This window comes from Limulus polyphemus, unplaced genomic scaffold, assembly GCF_000517525.1.
Source record: "Limulus polyphemus unplaced genomic scaffold, Limulus_polyphemus-2.1.2 Scaffold2429, whole genome shotgun sequence".
NCBI lineage: Eukaryota > Metazoa > Arthropoda > Merostomata > Xiphosura > Limulidae > Limulus > Limulus polyphemus.
The window spans coordinates 19,813-42,099 of record NW_013668039.1 but is presented as its reverse complement, the minus strand read 5'-3'; the positions used below and the strand labels follow the sequence as shown (position 1 = coordinate 42,099).

Here is a 22,287-nt window from a genome sequence, read left to right as displayed (position 1 = left end):
GTTTCGTCACGTGCTATGCTTATCATCCTATGATTTGTCAAACAAGAAATACAGAATGACATGGTACTGAAATTGACACCTTCGACTAGGATTGGCTAAAAGTTTTACAACTGATATTTAACACACACACAGATGCTGTTTTATAAAGAAAATAGGCTAGAAAAATGTTTCAATACCAATCATATATGGCAGGATCAGCACTAAAATGAAGGAAAAAGTTTTAAAAACGTTAAAAAACATTTTTCTTAGAGGGCACTTATTTATAGGCTCAAACGTATTTTGGGATTTTTTTTATTAAATTTCTCTTCAAACTTCGTTAAATAAAACAATTTAGGACAAATAATTGAATGTTATGCTACTAGTTACAAAAATAAAATCTGAAATCCAATAAAAGTTAAGTTCGCTATAATTTTTTCTATTCACAAATGTGATTCTGCCCTCACGATAAGACAAAATGGCTTTTGTAATTAAGGGGAAATTGTTTTTTCTTTTCTTTGAATAAATTTTAACTAGAGTTAAGACAAAATGTTAGAGCCCTTTAAACCTATCAACACAGGTCACGGGTCAAAGGCCGTGTCATTGAATTTGCTGACTCTCATTAAAAATTTTATTCTACTACTATTTTATGAATGTTTGTCAATAAATTTGGTATCAAATTGTAGATTATAATTCTAATTTTAGTAATGTTAGTTAATATTTAATATAAAAAACACAACTAAATATCGATTTTTGTATGTCACATGGTATGTTGAATGCAGCATTGAGTCAAATTAGATGTATGTGATGTCCAATTCAAACTCTATAGTTTCTTATGAATTAGATTCTCAAATTACCGATATTTATAAGCTAGAATATAAAATAACAACCTCCTCTATTTTCTGTGATATTAATATATTTATTGAATCAATCAGGATGGTCCCGCTTGCCTCTTCAATTTTTGAAAATACTTGCTTATGTACACGTACTTCGCCCAATGATCTGCATATAACCAATCAAAAGCATAGAATTTCCCCTAGTGGCTTTCTCAGCTTCTTTGAAGTATTTGTGTGGCAAACTCATTCTTTTCATGCTAGATTCCAAGTGGTAAGGTAAGACGTTAGTGAGCTTGAAATTTCATATTTTTTAGACCCAAATACAGTTTAGTTACTAAGCTTGATAAATTATAGTGGAATTCTGTGGTATTGATATAGTAATTTATGTATTTTGGTTTTTCAAAATGTATATATAGAACGTAAAAATAATTATTTTATTTCATACCCTCAAAGTGTGAAATTTGATAAGGCTAAGCAACCTATGGCAAGCAGCAAATGAGTACAAAGTTTGTAACTAGAAGAGATAATTGTTTGCTATACTTCTTTCTTTAGTGTTCTGTGTTTTAAGAAATTATCTACAATTTAGGAACGTATTTGTAAATAGTAATAATGTATATGCACATATAATGCATTATAACAGATATGTGACTGCATTTTACAAAATAATGGTCCACTAGAACACAGATCACTTTGTAAAGAACAGTTTTATATTCTTGGATACGGTAACATGAGAGCACATACGCCTCATCATTACAGCTTCTGTAATGTTAGCCAGGTACAACTGAAAGGTCAGTACAATAAAAATAATAAATATATATAATGTATAATCTTATTAGATTTAAGCTATTTAGACTAAACATTCGTGTTTTTTCTGGAACAAAAAAAAACAAAATTTATATTTATTTCCTAATTTTGTATGGTGGTTACTAGGTTGATCAAATCGACCAAACCCGTACAGAGACTTGATAGTGAAAATAACAATTAAAAAACATTTGATAATTATCTGGAGGTTATAAAGATTTCGCATGTGAAATTTGAAAATTTTCTGATGCATAAAAGTATTTCTACTCTTAAAATTAAGATTAACTAGCATATTGGATAGTAGACATTCAAAAAGACAAAGGTATTATAAAATCATTATTTAAAAACCAAATATTTAATAAAGTAATCTGATATTTTGTGTACAAAAGCCTTGTAATGTTTACTGATTATCTCCAAAATTTCGTAAAAATATGCTTACTAATTTAAGGTATAGCATAAAAACAATAACAAGCACAAAATGGTTACAAGGTCAGTCCTTGGGGCCGAGTCCGTGCTGAGAGAGTTAAGAAAAGCTGAACATTTAAAGATGAAAGCAAGGAATGCTGTAAAACATTGTCTTTTCCACTTTTTTGGTAAAATTATAAGCATTCATAACATGCTAAAGGATAACAAATGATAAAATTAAATTACTGTTCATCAAAACAATACAACATGAAAGTTCATTGTAATTCTGAAGAGAAGTGCATCAAAAATCATTACAAAATTATAATTTATCTAAATTGTATAATGTTCTTAATTTCAAATTGTTTTCATTTAGTTATGGGAGAAACACTCAGACCTATAATAAAGTTCTAGAACTTTCTGAAAATTATATAATACAATAATATTTCACACCTTGCTTTCCAGTATGCTTTCATCCATCTCACAGGTCTGATAGATCTCATCAACAGCACGACTCAGGTTATCAAACAAGAATGCCCAGTACCTAGCTCTCAAGTCCTTTTGAGGATTTCTTCCTGCTGAAGCTGATCTAGCGCGACTTCCAAGCTTTGAAGACTCACATGAACCCCTCTTCCTTGAATGGCAAGGACCACCCAGTCTGATATCATCATCACTATGCTGAGGTTTGGGAGAGGCAGACTGAGGCCGGGGAGAAACTGGAGGCTTTGTGCAAAGTTTCACTTATAATAAAAATGCATAACAAACACAGAAAATTAACACATACTCAAATTGCTTGAGTTACTTGATAAGCCACAACTGGTGAGATTGTCACTAAAGTAGCTTCTGTGAAATACATGCATCCTAACCATCCACTCCTCAAAAATCTAACTTTACTAATTTCCACATATTACAGTTTAACCCAGCACTAGCCAAACAAACATCTCTACTGACATTTTACCCTTACAGCTTTAGTTCAACAGACTGTCAGCTTTAATAATCATGTACAACAGTAACTACAGTAAACAGCATTAACTACAAAAACTGATGTTAGTCTCCAACTAACTAAATTTTACCTTCTTTTAGGATTAAAATGAATTTCAAACAGGTACTTACCTCTTAAATACTGATAACCTTTCCTAGTCGACTTGCTTTTGTGCTGTCAACAACTATATGACTCAAAGTTCTGAAAGTCCTTCATGCAATGTAGAGCATCCACCAATTTACCCTTTCCCACTATAATTCATAACTCAGCTGAGATGGAAAAGCAAAGTTATCTAGTTGTGGGAAGATGGGTGGGGAGAAGAAGATAAAGGAGACAAGGAAGGAAGAAAAACAAACATTACTTGCTGATTGTCTCAAAACAAATAATTACCAAAACTAAATGATAAGCTTCTGCTGGCATGATTCTCATGAATTGGGAGACAAGTGCAGGAGAAAAAACATAAGAAAAACAATTGGTGGTGGTGACAAATACCTTGTAACAGTTTCATGGGCAGGTGTCAAGACAACATAAGAATGACATGGTAACAGAAACTATGTCAGTAAAGTCTACAGGTAAGAAAAGCTGCACTTGAAATAGATGTGGATATTTGTTTTCACTCTTTGCCCATTTCAGGTATGATAAGTTTATCACAGTTTGAGATGCAATGGCATTGCTAGTTGGTTGTTCAGCTTTGGTTTTAAGTTCTGAATTAAGAACACTTCCTTTTTCCTTAGTGTTCATTTGTCTTTCTTTGAGTCTATTATTTTGAAGTGTTCAGTTATGTTTCTCATTAGAGTTTTTGCTTAGATGGTTGTAAATTCCACTGGTGTTGGAAGGGTTGTTTTGTGCATGCTCCTTAATTCTGGTAGCTAGAGTATTTTACGTTTATTTTCCTACTTTTTCTAGGGGTGGTGGATAAAATAGGGATGATAACATGCTAAGAAAAAATGTGTCACGTGGGTCACACTAGTGGTAATTCAGGATTTCTTTGAATATTGCCTTGTAGAATTAAGGACTTAAAACTTATATATTATTAAAATTTGGATTATTAGCTAAGATTTTATGTTATTCTAATTGGTATAAAATAAACAAAAAGTAATTTAACAAAATTTTGAATGTAAGACACTAAAACCTTGTGTCGTGTGTAGTAAAGGGTACCCGGATCGATAAAGTTAATTTGGTTGTATACTTGATTAGAAAAAATTTACTGACATGCAGAAGCTTCTTCATACTTCACTAAAAATCCTGTTTTTCAGCAATGAATGTAAAAAAATCTGAGTAAAATATAGTTTGGTTTTTGTACCATCACAAGAAAAGGGTGAGCATCCTGAAAATGAATGTGAAACCCACCAAGGACACCAGCCAAAGAAGATGCAGAATTTCTCTTATTGGTAGAAACAGATGCAGAAAGAAAATCTTAATTACAGAGGGAAGACAGAGTTTATGTAGGTTCTCCTAACACATACTCAGTAAGTCGTATGGAAGAAAGAAGAATAGAAGATTCTGAGTAAGCTGACAAATGCTCTACATTGCATAAAGGTCACTAAACACTTTGAATGACATGGATGTTGAAAGCATGATCAGCTCAACAAGGAAAAGCTATCAGTATTTCAGAGGTAAGGCTACATGATTTGAATAATATCTTTTAACTGAATTAAAATGTACTTTCCAATCTTAGTATTTAACTACTTTATTTTCTCAAAGAAAACTCATTATATTTTTTTTTTAACAAAATAGCTTAAGGTATGTCTATTACCTTATATGAAGCATTTGAGTACAAAAATATTTTTTGATATTCCATACATATTTTGCAATCAACACTGAGAGAAGCCCAAAATAACTGACCTTGCTATTGAGATTTTAAAATACTCGCCCTTTGTATCTAATTAAAAGCAAAGAATTTATCAAAAGCATAAATCAACCAAAGCTCAGTGTAAAAAAAAATACCCAAAATTAAATGATTAAAGTTGAGTTTCTTGTGTGGACACAGCAAATTAATATGGCTTGAAAAAAAACAGGTAGTTTTATTAACACCTTCACAGAACCAAACGTGAAGGCATAAATTATCTGAAAGAGCTGAAAATAAAGGGAAAATGCATAATTATATTAATATATGTATCATTCACTTCTGATCGTTAGAAGTAAGTTTTGCATTGATTGAATAATACTATGTAGTATTTCCTATTAAATTTAAGAAAATATTGAAAGAACTTTAATTGTTTGTATCTACTGATTTTTTTACTGAACAGGTTTGATTTAACTTGATCAAAATATTTATCTGTCCATTCCTGACATTACACTACACTTAAAGTTTGGAGAAAGTTCATGAACAAGTGTGTATGGATGAATTGTATGTGTATATATATGTCAATTATAAAAATTAAGGAAAAATTAATTATGAAAAACATCCAGTAACTGTTACTATGCAATGTATAACAACATGCAAAGTAGGATTCAAACTATACCAAGTACAAAAGTTATAATTTTTCTATACTGCAAATGCAATTCTAATAGGTACTTACCTCTTTTCACATAAATAGCTATTCTGATTCAGTGCTACTCTTTATATGACAAAAAAAGTTTTTTTACACATGCCACAAGCGTTTTATCTCCCCTCAATTGGAATTGAATGATTCCAATGCATCTCTCATGCAAATTACCATGCAACAACCCTCCACCAATAACAGTGCAGCATACTCTCTTGATGCATGTGACTCCCTCTATTAAATTATACCAAACTATCACTTCAAGTTTTGGCAGAAGATGAAAGCACTGGTCTTGTCTTCAGTGGGGAAGAAGGGTGGGAAATGTGAAAGGAGGTAAGTATCTATTGGAAATACATTTTCAGTATAGGAATATTATAAATTCCAATACGGTACATTACCTCCACTCATAAATAGCTACAATCCCACACACAGAAGGGCACATCAAAGTGGGAGAGAACTTAGACTGGATAGTGATTCAAACCATACAATAGTTATGAAACTCTATCCCAGAAAACATAAAATTTTAGGTTGTGCCCTAGGTGTAGAGTGGTTAGGGCACAATGGGCCGTGCAATGGCAAGTAAACTACACCCAAAATACATGCTGCTGGGAACTGACATCCAAAAAGGGGGTAGAATGAGGATCATACCATTGTTAAGTCACCTGTAATCCAAAACTCAGATACTGACATCCATGTGGGGGTAGGAAAGAGGATCACACCGATGTCAAGTCAACTACAATCCAAAACTCAGCCATCTCCATGAGACTGGAGGGAATCTAGAACACCGCCAATTCATGAACGAGGCACATATTAATATAAGAAATTGATAGATCGATATGGGAACCCGATATCCAGTATAGAAAAGATGTCTGCATAATGCAAATCATCTCCCACAAAACTGAAATTGACTGGAACTGCCCAAAGCACAGTAGCATCCTGTGCATCAACAGATAGTGGGTGGGGAAGAACCATAATAATCTTCAAGTACCTTAACCATGACCACAACACTGAAGGAGTAACATGAGTGTAAATGAGAGAGGAATATAGACATCTGTAATACATGTGTGAGGACTTATGTTGATTGGTTCAACTCTAAATCCAAAACCCAGCTACTAGGAACCAACATCTACATAGGGGTAGAATGAGGGATCCCAATCGAAGAGGTGAACTGCAATTTTTTTATGGCTCACTCCCATTTCTTTTGGTTTCATATTGGAAGATATCACATCATCTACACCAGCAGAACACTACTACCCTACACTCAACTGAAAGGTTTTATAATCATTTCTATATTTTGTTTGTACTTCATTAACCCATTCAGGAGGATACCTCCATAATCCACCACCCAAGTGGCTTGAAACTGGAAAGTAGCAAGAACTATCACACTCCACTAAAAGAAACGGGGGGAAACGTGGTGGAGAGTCCGGAGGAATGTCAACACCCGAAACAGTGCAATGGGTGACCATGAAACCCTATTTTTTAAAGCAGATCATACCAATTTATTTAATACAAGGCATGGAAGGGATGGGCAGCTATCTCCTTCTGTTTTACCCATGTAGTCTTTGGGTGAGTTTGGTCTGGGACGAGCAAACTTATGAAGCCATTCTATCACAAGGATAAACCTAGAATCAATCTTGTGGAACACTCCACTGCTGCAGTGTGCATTGCATTATAATATGTAAGTCAACATGGCCTCAGAGCAGGACCCAAACAATGAGTAATAATAAAAAGGGGAAAAAAGGCCCCTGAAAAGAAAGTAAAGAATAATAAAAAATAACTTACCCAATCAAAATCTCAATGAAATCTGAAGAATGGCAACAGGTGGAAAAATGATAGCCAGAAGAGGAAGAAACCACAATCCTATGCAAATAGTGAAAGACAAACGTATTAGGGGTAGTCCACATGCCCAATTGAAGAATTTCCTCCAATAAACAACGATGATGAAATGCCAATGAGAAGACACCCGGAACAAAGTATGAGAGGAAGACGATAGAAAGGAATAAGCCAATCAAATTAAAAGCCAAATCCAATTGGTGAGGGTGGTAAACGAAAAATCACGATTAGAGGATGGCTGCTAAGGAATAAAGAGGCGGGAACAGGCACCATGGAAGGAAGCCATGCAGGAAATATAACAGTGAAAAGCACGTACAGGACATAGAAGTCTATCTGGATTGGGCTGAGGATAAAGGTTGGAATTGGAAGGAAGGGAAATTGGAGAAAAGGAGGAGTTACCCTCATGAGCCACCAAAGCTTTGGGGAGCAAAATAATGATTTGGCTAAAGGAGAAGATATGTAGAATGATAAAGAGTCCGTGAAACATCAATGGTAAATAAATCAGACCTCTGATGTCCACTAGCTAAGAGAAGGAAATAAGTCTTAGGGGAAAGGTGAAACAAGGAGCACATGAAGAGTGGTTCGAATGGAGACAAAAGTGAGGCAGTGAAGGACCACATGAACATCTCAATCTGGAAGGGTAGCCTGCCATTGCAGACAATGAATCCAGAAGGAATGCATCAACAGGGAAAGCATAGAAAAGGTAAACACCGTACAGTATCTGGTAAAATGAAAGGTGTAGGACAAGGCTGCCCAATAACCCAAGATCGTGGAAACAGAAGACCCCCAACTGAAAAGCCAAGAGAGGAAATCCATAATATCAGGAACAGTGGGTTAAGCAGGGGAAAACCCTCAACCCAGAGACTAATGGTGGAAAACGTTCCAGTTACACTGTTAATCTTCCATGGAGGAAGGGGGAATAGAAAACAAGAGGATTGAGAGACCACTCTGTTGGATAGACTTTGTCTGGATGGGAAAGCTGATTTTCAACAAGATTGAAAGCACCTGGAACATGACACGCAATGATATGAATATCTAGAGTATGGAAGAAAAAAAAGATCAAACATATTAATAGAGAAGGATCAAGAACAGGTGCTGCTCTTATGAATGAGATCAGTAACCACTGTAAATTGTCAGAATGGATCATTACCAGATGATTTCTGATAACCACTGTAGAATTATCAGAATGGATCATTACCAGATGATTTCTGACCAGATGGAGAAAATTAACCAAACCACAACATACAGCAAGAAGCTCCAGGATGTTGATATGATGAGGCCACAGACCAATACCCCTAAGCTTCCTGTTGATCAACCCACACCCCCATCCAAGAAGGACTACATCTGTGAAAAGGTGTAAATCTGGACAACAAGGAGGAAGCGTGACGCCCGCCAACATGCGAGTCTTGTACAACCACCAATGCAGGTCGTCAACAAGGGTAGGAGGAAGGGTAATAAAAGCCATCAAAGGATCCCTCACAAGATTCTACTGGTCGTGAAGAGCCCACATATGAGCCCAACCTAAGGGGATAAAGAGCTGCCATGAAAGACCACATCCCCAAAAGTGAAAGAACCAAACAAGCTGTAATAGATGGAGCAGTAAGAGCATGGAGAACTGAAAGCTTTATCAAATGAAGTCAAAGAGGAGAAGGTTGGGCCCGAATGAGTTGGGTGTCGAAAAACATACACAAGTGGTCAAAATATTGGGTAGGTCACAGGAATGACTTCTCCAACTTGATTAAGCAGCCCACTCGAGCCACCTCCAGGAGCAGCTGATGAGTGTGACGAGTGAACTCCTGTTCAGAATGAATTAACAGTAGCCAGTCATCCATATAATGATGAAAGTGCAACCTGAGAACATGTAAGTGACGAGTGAATGCTCTGACCACCAGACAAAAAACATACGAGGCAGAAGTAGGCCTGAAGGGCAGTGCGTGAAACTGATAAGCCATCCCATGGTGAACAAAACAAAGATAGGGTCACAACTGACAAGATATCGGGATATGCAAATAAGCATTTGCAATGTCCATTTTGGTCATCCATAAACCTGGATAAAAAGCCCACCTAAGGGTGAGAAATGACTCCATGGTTAAATGGGGCAGATTCAGAAACTGATTGAAGCAGGACATATCTATTACAGACTGCCAGTCTCCAGTTTTCTTGAGGACAACAACAGCCTGGAATAAAAGCCTGGAGAAAGATGATGAAAAGGTTCGATGGCCTGTTGAGACAGAAGGTCTTGTACCACCTCTTGACAGATGCTGGCTGATGATAGAATCCCAAGGCATGGGGAAGGAAACAGGTACCTAAAACAAAGTAAGGGAGAAAGAAATTGTAGGACAAGTCCCTCTGATAAAACCCAAAGAATCCAGGGATCTGTGGTGAAAGATTGCCAAAGGGGAACAATTTCATACAAATCGAGCTCCCACCGGACTGGAACCTAGTGGGTAGTCACCAGTAGTGTTGGTGATGAGCCCACCTACATCAAATAAAACAACAAGATGAGAAATCCCTGGAAGGAGGAGCAGGTAAGGGCTGAGAAGGAATAGGATGGGAAACAGGAATAGGGGCCTATCTTGGCTCTGACTGCAACAAATATGCTATCAAAGAAGAAAGGGTAGAGTGTTGGCACATAGACTCCACACACAATTCCAAAGTTTCAGGTAAATGATCAAAAACATACCACCGGAGATAAGGGGCTATATGTAAATTCCTAAGGTAAAAAAGAGGTGGCAAATGAACCTGGAACAATGACACATCTCAAAAGATCCCAACAGAGAAACTACATGTGTAAAGCAAGAGCCAAAGACAACAAACAAACAAACATAGAGGTAATGAGGAAGAAGCTTTCCCTCGAAAAACCCTCAGGGTCACAGTCAGTCACCTTGGAAAGGAGATGGATAGCAGATAAATACCATAGAAGGGAAGTAAGGGTAAAATGAAGGAATGAAAACTGGGTATGGGTTAAATGCACAGGAAAATCAGGAACTGCCCCCACACACAGGTAAAATTGACCACAACTGTTGAGAATTGAGAAACAGACAATCAGCCTGATGATAAGCTAATGCAAACTGATCCGTAGCCTGTGGAGGGTGAGGCATGCTGGCACTCTCAACCAATTTTGAAGCAAATAGTTCAGCATGAACCTTAATATCTGGGAAGGGTATGAAAACAAAATATAGAGAGGAAGAACTATCATGCAACAAAGGATGGGGATTATAGGAAAGCGAGGAAATGGATAAAACATCAGATACCTGACAAATTCCAGTGGTGGAAAAAGGCTATCAAAATCTTCATCAGCCAGCTTGCTCAGGAGGAGGAGGTTGACCCATATAACAATTAATATCACGGTAGATAATCAAATGTAAATCCAACTACGAGTCTCCCCCACCTGCAGCCTGTGAAATAGTGCTAGTAAGAGGTATGATACCCGAAGTGGTAGCATGAACCTCAGAATTTATTGTAGAAATATATATCAAACAAAAGTGTTTGATGTAAAAAATATGTGTGTGAGAAACAAAAATAAAGACTGGGAAACTACGTTAGACTTCTTCAACGTAAAGAAAAAAAATCAATGAAGAAATCTTACTTCAAAAATTAAACGATTAAAGTCATGAATGTGAATCACGTGAAAAGCACCAAAAGAAAAAATGTTTGCACATGAGTACTGCCAAACGAGAAGTGATAGTTCAGTAGAGTTGAACAGAGGGAGTCACATGCATCAGAAGAGTATGTCGCACTCTTATTGGTGGAGGGGTGTAGCATGATGATTTGCATGAGAGATGCATTAGAATCAGTCAATTCCAACTGATAGGTGATAAAAGGTTTGTAGCCTGATTTTTTTAAAATGTTTTGCATATAGAGGGCAGCACTGAACGAGAATAGCTATTTATGTGAGTAGAAGTAATGTACCTTATTTGAAATATTGAACAAGGAATTAGAAATAGTTCAAGTTTTGGTTTAAATTTTTTTATTCCAGCAATATTTATGCCACATGTTAGCTCTTTCATCAGGTTATCTTTATAGTATAAATTTCTTATTTATTTTACAACTACAAATTAATCTTGATAATTACAAAAATTCTAGTACTTGAACAAGTATATTGTGAGTTGGTAAATAAACAGTTAAGAATTATTTTTGATAAATAGTTCATCTGCTTTATCAGGGACTATAAACCATAACTAAGCCATCACAATGAAATAAAAAGCCAAAATAAAATTGTTTCTAGAGTTTTAGGTTAATTTAGGTTTTCATTTATCAAAAACAATACACTCTAGTAATTTTGCAAGAAGAAGAGTGACAACAATGTTTCAAGAAGCTTAGATAAAAAAAAATTATTTTTGAAATGAAAATTAACCAAAATAAACAAAAACTACCTGATTCATTTTCTCCAAATGAATTTTTCGCCACTGGAGAAAGGGGGACTGTCAGGCTGGCATCCATACTACAACAGATGCATAACACTACTAATGTAATACATATAAAAACCTGAAGTTTAGATAAGTTTACAGTGAGCAGAAAACTGAACAGTCTAGCACTCAAATAACAAGCCATATGAGCATGAAAGTGAACTACATATATAACATTTCTAAGAACAAGAGTGAAAGTAAAAATGAATGTATAATATAACAATATGTCAAACACACTATATCTGGTTTATCCCGTGATGACTGAGGCCTTTCATACAATACAAGGGCTCATTAAAACAGATATAGTAGTGATTGAGATGCTAGTTATATTATCAAACAGCACGAACAACAACTTTTATGGTGTGAACTACATTTTTATCAATTTCATTTAAGTCATCTACAAATCAAAATTACAGTAAGGATTATTCACACAATATTATTTATTTAACATCAATTTTTAATTTTTTACTTGGATTAACTTTACTTGTCATTCAGAAGACCTGTTAAGCCAGCAAGTTAATCTTATTGTTTGCAGAGCAGGTCAAGCAACCACAGAAAAACAGAATAAGACTACATTAGTAACTCTCAGAAACTTATGAGTGAAAGTAAAGGAAAATGTATAAAAATATGTTAACCACACTAGATCTGCTATATCTGGTACTGATAAAGCGTTTCAGACAATAATAAGGCTTATCAGGCCAGCTGGGATATAACAGATACAGCAGTGATGACAAGCAATCTAGTTCTATTTGAAATTAGTCTTTTCACAATCGAGTAACCTTTTCAGTTTTAATACCACTGATTTAACTCTATTACCCTTATAGTTCTGTGGTTTTTGAAAAATAAAAAGAATCAATTAACAATATTTTTACTGACCCATCAGAAAAAAACTAAGTTTAAAATACAAAATACAGCCCTTAATTCCGATTACCTAATGTACAGTTCATAAAACCACTTAAGATCAAGTTATACTCTTAAACTGAATATCATCATTTTAAATGAGAGATAAAAATTCTACTTTGTTCTAGATAAGTTCTTACCAAAATTTAAGAAAACTTAGAAATAATAAGTAACCAGATCAATGTTTAGGATATTATTCTGCAATATAATAGAAAATTATTAAATATAAAGTAAAAACAGAACATACTTGGTACAAACTTTGGCATGTAATCTTGATTGTTCTAGGCTTTGTTGTTTACCTGGGGATTAAAGAGCACAAAACTATGCAATTTATTTATATTCTAACTAACTTAAAGCACTGCTACACTTGAATAAATCATTACAAAACCACTTTCAAAACTCACATTGAGATTGATTTTGAGTAGATTAACCCAATTATGACTCAAGTGACTCAAGCTATCCGATTAATAATATTCTGAAATTGAATTTACTTGAGACTACAAATGCTAAGAACATTTCAGCCATACAACTTTATTGAGCTGAAAATGAATGCACATACATACTGGACTCTAGGCATTGAAAACACACCTTGCATTCTATAAAGGTCAGTTCAAGCAAGCATCAAATGTATAGGACTCAAGGCATTCAATGTATACTTCACATTTTGTAAAGCTCAGTTCGAAGTTTTACAGTTTAGCATTCTACATATAGAATTATGCATTCAACATACACCTTACACACATTTCAGGCCAACTACCCTGTTAGAAAAATAAAACTGACTTAGCTGAAGGTGACCTCTTACCTCTGTCAAAACCATTAAGTGTGAAAAAAAAGACGATGCATCAACACTATTAATTTCCTTAACAACCCAAGCAGATCCCTTTTAATTCTTTTTTTTTCAAGAGAAAACAATTTCAAGTATCTTGACCTGTTCTCATTTGACAACCTTTCAATCCCATATTTCATCCTAGTTGCCCTCATCCTCTGAACCCTTTCCAACAATTCAATGTCCTTCCTAGGATAAAAAGCACAAGACTGAACACAATACTCAAAATTTGACTTAACCAGTGACCTATATCATGAAATTATAGTCTCCTTTGACTTGTATCTAATATTTTTGTAGATAAAACCTACAAATAAATCCTATTTGTCCTACCCAGCTGTGGCCATACTTAATTGTGGGCACTTGTGTGGGATAAATTACATAACTTACTAACTGTATTTATCATACATGCACATATACAAAAGAAACACTTCAATAAAGCAAAGATTAAAAGATGGTCAGAAATTATTTCAAATGCATTTCAATACTAAATAAATTACTCTTTCCCTATTTGTAATATAGAAAATACATTGCATCATAAAGCAATTGTAATTAAATTCTAAATACATTACTAATAAATGTAAATACATTATGGTAATCTTAATCTTAAAATAAAAATAAATTAGTCATATACAGTAAATATCAAATCATCACAAAATATTTAAAAATTAACTAAAATGGGACAAAGAGATAATCCCACAAGAAAACTGGTTATGGACCCAGGACAGACCCACACCTTGTTCAAAGGATGACTGGTAGAACAATAATCACCAGTTGTTGCCATTACAGTCTTTCTGAAACTTTGCTCTCAATAATCACCAGTTGCTGACATTAGTCTTTCTGAAACTTTGCTCTCAATAATCACCAGTTGCTGACATTAGTCTTTCTGAAACTTTGCTCTCAATAATCACCAGTTGCTGACATTAGTCTTTCTGAAACTTTGCTCTCAATAATCACCAGTTGCTGACATTACAGTCTTTCTGAAACTTTGCTGTTTTCAGTTTGCCACTATTTGTTAGCAGATCTTCTAAAGTTAATTGGATTAGGGCTTGGTGGGCCCCCTAGAGCTCAGGGCTCCTGTGCACTGCATAGCCTGAACACCCTATATGACTGCCACTGGCCATACAATTGACATGAGACTGATCAACCAGATTACCATGATCCTTTTCTTCCATAACGTAATTAATGTTATTCCCAGCACAATTGTACTTGTAATTCAAGTTATGATAACCTACATGCATTACCTTGTATTTATTATAATTAATGGCCATCTGTCATTTACTTGATCAACTACATCAAATGATCTAAATCCTTTTGTCAAGCAGCAGCAAATAAAAATGAGCAAAGATCATAATAATGAGCTCTGAGATACCCCATGGTAGCATTAATTCAGTTTGACTGAACTCCATTTATAAAACCCTGCATTCTTCCATACATCCACTTTTATATCTAATGACAAAACTCATCCCCCGCACCTATAGTCATTTTTAACAAGCCTTTTATGCATCATCCTGTCAAATAGTTTCTGAAAATCCTGGTACACCACAGTTATAATTTTCCTATACTAAAAATGTATTTTCGATAGATACTTACCTCTTCTCACATAAAAGCTGTTCTCCTCAAGTGCTACCTTCTATATGCCAAAAATTTTTTTAATCATGCCACAAGCCTTGAAGCTCTCACACATCTAGAATTGACAGATTCTAATGAATCTTGCATGCAAATCATCATGCAAAAACCCTCCACCAATAAGAGTGTGACATTCTCTTTTGACACATGTGACTCTCTCTATTCAATTCCACCAAACTATCACTAAAACTACCGGTTTTCAATGGGGGGGGGGGTGAAATGTGTGACAGGAGGTAAGTACCTATCAGAAATACATTTTAAGTATAGGAAAATTATAACTTCCAATATCGTATCTTACCTCTGCTTGCATAAGTAGCTAGAATCCCACATTGAACAAGTGGAGAGACTGGTGTGATGGAAAGAGAAAAGTGTCCTACTCACCTGGAATTAACTGATTGCAATGCAAATCATCATGGAACAATCCTCCACCAATAAGTGTGCAGTAACATCCTTGGAAAAATAAGAACAAAGAAGGACAGCAGAAGGGGAAGAACTGAATTAACAATAATCTATCAATGCTTGGATTGTCGGCCGTGCTTCCAGTACTTGTGTGATCAATGGCCAAAATTGTTGGCACATTTCTTTTCATGAATGTCGCACTGTACTGTACAAGGAACTGTAGTCAAGGCGTGTCTCTATGCTTTACAATCCTGTGAGACCTCCACCCATTTTTGGTGTACAACCTCTGAACCATCCTTGATGGATTTGTACCATTCTGCACGATTGATAGCTAGGGTGATGCTATATTACATCTTTGTAATGCAGCTTTGGTCAACCTCTCAACCACTTTGGAAGTCTATGTCCTGGTATATGCAACACAACATCAGCCCAGCACAGTTGTCTTTTAAGAAGCATAATGATCTAGAATGGTCTGCAGCCCATCTATGGAATTAGATACAAATGCTGCATCATCAGCAAACAGAAATTCTCTTATGCAGATTACATAGTGTTAGTGCGAGCCCTCAGTCTTGCAAGATTGAAAAACTGCTGTCGATGTAAATATGTATATGTAAATACACTTCATAACATCAATGTTTTACCAATAATAGATTTGGCTATCAGAATCAGGCCTATTATTGCATAATCAGGTGACAATCTGTAGCAGTAGAATTTTTCAAATTTCCTGATCATGGAAAATTAATTACTGATAAATTAAAACTAACAATACTCAGATCACTTTATTCACAACAACAAACTTCTGATTTGTAAATATGCTTGCAATCAAAATCCTCTATTTTTTCCTTATTCTTTCAACACCAAACATTATTCACCAAAGAATAAAATATCATAAGTTAAAACAATCTCTGTCTCTTTCTCGATTACTTACGGAAGTTGATACACTGAACGAAAGAAAAGTTTTTAAAAATGCCTCCCCTCCCTGAAGTAACACCATTTTTTTACGGACCATGGATTAGCAAATGGTTGATAGCAGCACCCCTATGCACAGAGCTAATACACACTGTGTGCTTACCAGAAATATGTGAAGAAACTTCCTGCAAAATTCTCAGGATAATACACCACGTGGCTCCCCATTAGTACTGCATTGTATTAGGTTGTTGTTTGGGGAGGTCGCTGAAGAGCACACTACAACAGAGCAATTGGAAATTTGGAAAGTCCCATTATTTTCTAATAGGAACATTTGTCGTTTGTTTGAATTGTACATCACTATCAGAGATGTCACTATAAGTTGAAAGTGGTAAAAGTACAAATATTTACATAATAAACAACCTATTGGACAACTATGGAACATTCCATTTCATCATTTGACAGTCCCTTTATTTATGAATACACATAGTTCCAAGAAGTTACCATAAAGTTAGTTGTGGCTTGACAAATGTGATTGCAGATTGGTTGGTTTTCTTCTGAATGAGTAAAACTAGATATTCTGGGTTCTTCAAGTAGGAAGCAAATGGTTGAAAAAAAAAGAATCACAAAAAATGGTTGAAAAACAAGAATCACAAAGGCCCAACTATTGTCATAATCAACTGTCAGTTGCACCTGTAACTAACAGAGGAGTGATTTTAGCAAATTTGTCAAAAGTGGCATGGTGTAAGTACTGAGACTTGAAACACATTTGATGAAAGCATGTGTGTCAAGCTGGGAGGTGATAAAGTTTAAATAATTCAACCAGTGGGTCTTCATTATAATGCAGATAAAGCTGTCATTTTTTTGTTCTTTTTTTTTAAGGTTGAAAAGTTGATTATTATATATGCAATAAAGATACAATTAGGAGCATTTTTTAATAAGGCCAATTAAAAAAAATCTTTCAACAACTGATTTGAAGAATCCTCTCTTTATGAACAAAAACTTTCAAATGCTGTCACTTTATTTGACCTTTGGTTGGAATACTTCCTTTGGTTTAAAAAGTGGTTTAGCTTAAAATGTGTCGAGTGATAGCAAAAGTCTTTGAACTTATTACTAAAGTGAATGATGAATTTAGGCAATGAACCTCAATAATTTGTTTGTCTCTCACAATGGTTACATAACGTTATGTATCGACCATGTACTAGCCACAAGGTCAGTCCCAATTTTTATTTTTCACTCATTGAAATAAAAAATGGAAAAGAGATTGTGATTTTTTTGCATGGCACATTTATTGATAACTTCAACCATTTCAAATTTATTGAAGCTTCAAAGTAAATTCTCTGTAGTTGTTACAATTGTTAAGATTAAACTGTCAACAAGAATACACAATGACTTCATCAACTTTACTGTACATAACCAGAATCGGGCCAACTGTGAGCCATATTAATTGACAATCAGTGATTTCCAATTGTGACATGATCAGTATAACACTACATAACATGTCATGTGATGACTTCACTTCTCTTAGATGTTTTAAAAATGATACAATTCTGAAAAGATCAAATTAACAGAACCTTTAAAATGAAGATATTATTTTATTAAATGATAGCAATGTCCCTATGGGCCCTCTTTAAACTACGAGTAAGTGTTGTTTCTGAACTTATCATATGTGGTACTGTACTGTAAAAATACAGCTGACTGTGAAATATGACAAAACTACAAGTTGCATCATCTAAGTTGAAACAGGTAATTGAAGTGAAGCATATGTAGAGAGGAAAACTTAACAATAGTACATGGCTAATACAGCACACAGGTGAAGAAGCTATGTGTTTTCAAAAACTGTACTAGCCAATTCAACTAGTACTAGTGGTACATTATGTTTACTAGTCTCAGACTAGAAAACCAGCATCAACTTAAAATGCTTTTATTATAACAAACAATAAGTCTGGTGAGGTTTTATTCAATTTGTCAATGCATTATCTTGTTGTTTTTTTTTTTTACGTTTAATAGTGAGAATAGTAGGACTAGGGGACACACACACATAAATTTTGACCAGATATGAATCATCTTCAGTTAAGACAGTTTTATTTTTCTAACTGGGAAGTTGGCCTTTAGAATGGGTTCCTTTCAGCCATAATGGAAACAGTACATTTAAGGGAGTTTCAGGGAAGGCATGATAGTTATTTGAATAACAGAGAGCAAGTTTTAAGTTGTTTTTAAGTTTAGTTTAGTGGATGGGGCAGACTAGATGTCTTGTTGTCTTTAACTTTTGTTATTCAAACACATTACCCATATAAAGGCTATCAAAACTGTTAACAAATTTGAGCACGTGAATCACATCAAATTTAATTCTTCAATGCTTCAAAGAAAAGTCAAACACTTTAATCTTTTTCCAAATGCAGTGCCTAAAATTTCTTAAGTCATTTGAAGGGCTACATGTAAATGTGTTAGTTGGTTATTTTGGTGCGTAATACTAATAATTATGGATCAAATGGTATCCTTCCAACTTACTATATTTTAATTAGTTCTTAGCTTTCTGAGAGTTTGTCTGCACTCTTTCTAACCAGTGGATATTCTTATAATAAATTGATTAAAAACTTTCCACAATGCTTCAAATGAAAATATGCCAATCCTATAATGTTACAATAAATGTTTCCCTTCATTAAAAAAATGTTTCTATTTGAACTAACTTCCTGACCACCTTTGCTATTTTTGAAAAATTGTTTTCCCTAAAATGGGGAACATGACTTCTAGTAAGTGTACAAAGTTTAATAAAATATTAAAATAATGATGTTTAGATCACCAGTTGTCAAAAGCCTTTGCTCAACATTTCTATCCATATTCACAATACTATGAATAAGGTCTAAAATATGATGTTCTCTAATATGATCCTTGACACACCAAGTGAGACAGCATTTTTCTATAAACAAATTTTCTGAGCCTAAGGCATACAAACATTGTCTTATCCTGTCAACATTTCCCTAAAAAAAATTAGTCTTCTTGTATTTAGAGCATAACTAATATCTGTACATATCAGTAGTGATTTAATGATCTGACCAGGTAACATCTTTCTTTTCTTTCAAAACTGGCTTTGCATTTTTTCAGTCTCTGCAATACCATATCATACATAAACCAGGTGTGACTTTAAAACAGTCCCTTACTAGTTTTGATTTTATGGCCACAATATATTTCAAGAAGAAAAAAAACAATTTGTGAACTTCCCTAATCTCTAAAATATCACGTCATTTATAAGCTAATAGCTAATTTCTTAGAAAATAAAATTATTTTATTCTCAGAGACTCTACAAAATATCTTTAAACCATTTAAACTATCATGCTAATAGCAATCAAATACTCTTAATTCTAAAATGAATGGCAGGCTCTCTCCTGCCTTTAAACCTATCTCACAAATTGAACCACTGTTAATTGTTCAAACTCACTAACTGCACCCTGCTCAAAATTTAATATGAAAAAAATATTTCTATACTTAACATTTTGAAGAAGCTCATCATACTTGGTTAGAAACTCTTCATATGTAATAATTAGAGAGGAAACACCTGCATGTAATCTTTCAGAAATGTAAAAAACTACCAGCTGTAATAAACAAATACCTTCGACTGAGCCTATAATTCAGTGTGCCTCATGATTACTTAAGTGCATAATTTATATGGAATTACATACAAGAATGTAAAAAGCAAGGAGACAGAAGGCCATTTGGCCTACTGAGGTTACAAATACGTTTTTTTGTTTTGTTTTTAAATCCAATTTCATATCCATATAAATATCCAACAAAAATCTAAAACAAAGTAAACTATGTAGATCACAGTATCAAATAAATTACATCACAAGTTTATAAATCTAACCAAAAAAAGGTTTGTCAACGAGCAAGTATGTGCTTAAAGTTTTTATTTACAGTGTTTTGATAACCCTTTGGAAGACTATCCAAACCTCTAACAATTTTGAACTCCTGTATCTACTTCCCTCCCTAATAATCTTGCACTCCTGAGAAAACCAGATTAAAAATCTAAAGCATCCTCTCAAAGTTTCTACAGGATAGACCTCACTAGTATTGTACAAGGCTACAATAATCTTTACATTCTTACTAAATAACATAGCCACAACTAAAAACTACATGTGCTCTTTTAACTACAGCTACGCAATTAAATTCAAGTCCTTCTATGATAACTATGATCTTCCACACAAGGAAATGTCCCAAGATTCAATACTCATAGTGCATAACTTTACACTTATTAATATCAAAATTCATCACACTAAAATTGTCAAGGTCCTTTAGAAGAGGGAACAGAACAGGTTCTTTCCAGCAGTTTAATATCATCAGAAAATTTACTAATATTACTGTACAAAAAATATTCTAGTTTAAAGCACATATGAAAAAAGTATTAAAACAGACCCCTAAGGAAACAAACTAGTATTAATATTTCTGAACAAAATGTCCATTTATCTTAAGTCTCTGACTTTTTCCACTACCCAAGTTGTCTATCCAATTGTACCAATCCTGTACATCCAACTCACTAAATAAACTCCTGTGGAACACCATACAATGCTTCCAAAAAGTCAACATATAGAATTTCAACCAAGATGCATTTACCTTGAAAGATGGAGAACATAAAAATAAATAAATACACTAGTAAATAACTCCTGTTGAAAACTTTGCTGAGAATTATTAATTAAATGCCAAATTTCTGAAAAGCTTCTTAGAAATCTTCTATGGATGGAAAAGTATCTCATGTTTCTTTCAAATCCCTAAAAAGTCATTTTATCAATGTTTTGTTACGTTTCACGCAGGAAGCAATCTATCTATAGTTTCCTATACATACAAGTTTTTATTCTAATGTCTTAATTGTTATTATTATTTATGATAAATATAAATTTTGATGTCACTTACCTATATTTGGCAATTTTAGGAGAAATCATGGTAAACTTCCAGTACTTAGTCTGAACTGTACCCTGGAGTGGCCCTCAATTCAAATATTTTGGTAATTGCTTCTGTTAGGTTGCTTTCCACACCACCACCACACACCTATATATAAAACATGTTTTTATTTTCTCTTGTTGGACAGATTACGTGATGAGGCAGATGAGTCATGTCCATAGATGGCTGAAAATAACTTTAAAAATAATGTCCATAGATGGCTGAAAATAACTTTAAAAATACTTTATTTCAAGTCTTTAAAAGCAATGAATAATATTAAAATAAAAACATAAGGCTATCAAACTACAAAGAGATGTTGCATGAGTATGAGCAACACATAGATATGTATGTCCTTCTGCCAAAATTTAAATTTTGTGTGGTACAGAACACATGAATTTTTCAAAATAAAGGTCCAACATGTCAAAATAAAGGCTTTTGCAGGCTATTTGAATAAAGTAAATGTTTTCAAAGTTGGGCTACCTGAAAATGTATTTCATATAGATACTCATGTCTCCACAGAACTGAAGGCCATTGCTAAAAATATTTACACACGTGTGCTAAGACTTGTACAAAACTTCTATCACTACAAGTATTAACATTCACTGCACTAATCATCATTAGACTATAGCCTCCCATCAATAGAAGGACAACACATCCTCCATTCTCAGTAATCTCCTTGAGCATAATGTGTATGACTACAATCTCATTCTTGAAAAGGAATAAAAAGAGAACCAGCAGAAGTGGGAAGGAAAGATGGGTGATTCAATGGAGAGGTTAGTATCTACCTTAAACATATTTTCTGGTTTTCAGGTAAGGAAAATGTTAACTTCAGAAATACTATTCACCTCTTCACAGAACTGGGAACTAGAATCCCATATTGAGATGGTGGAGGAACTGATGTAGATGGACAAATTAAAAAGATGAGCTCCTTTCTGAATATACAGCTACAGAAAGGGATAAGTTATGAAACGTG

At 34.3% G+C, this 22,287-nt stretch overlaps 1 protein-coding gene across 6 annotated transcripts in view; it reads right to left on the bottom strand.

Moving 5' to 3' along the window:
* Positions 1–22,287, bottom strand: part of LOC106466931 — a 166,652-nt gene that overhangs the window by 129,593 nt on the left and 14,772 nt on the right. For 4 of the 6 annotated variants that reach the window (XM_022395025.1, XM_013927249.2, XM_022395027.1 and 1 more), the window contains 4 exons: positions 21,288–21,422; positions 12,873–12,924; positions 11,693–11,760; positions 2,469–2,755 (listed from right to left, as the gene is read on the bottom strand). In XM_022395025.1, the coding sequence (XP_022250733.1) occupies positions 2,469–2,755; positions 11,693–11,759 (354 nt within the window). In that variant the 5' untranslated portion in view covers position 11,760; positions 12,873–12,924; positions 21,288–21,422. Of the gene's footprint in view, positions 1–2,468; positions 2,756–11,692; positions 11,761–12,872; positions 12,925–21,287; positions 21,423–22,287 lie in introns of those variants that run through there. The other 2 variants (XM_022395028.1, XM_022395029.1) reach the window with 2 other exon arrangements.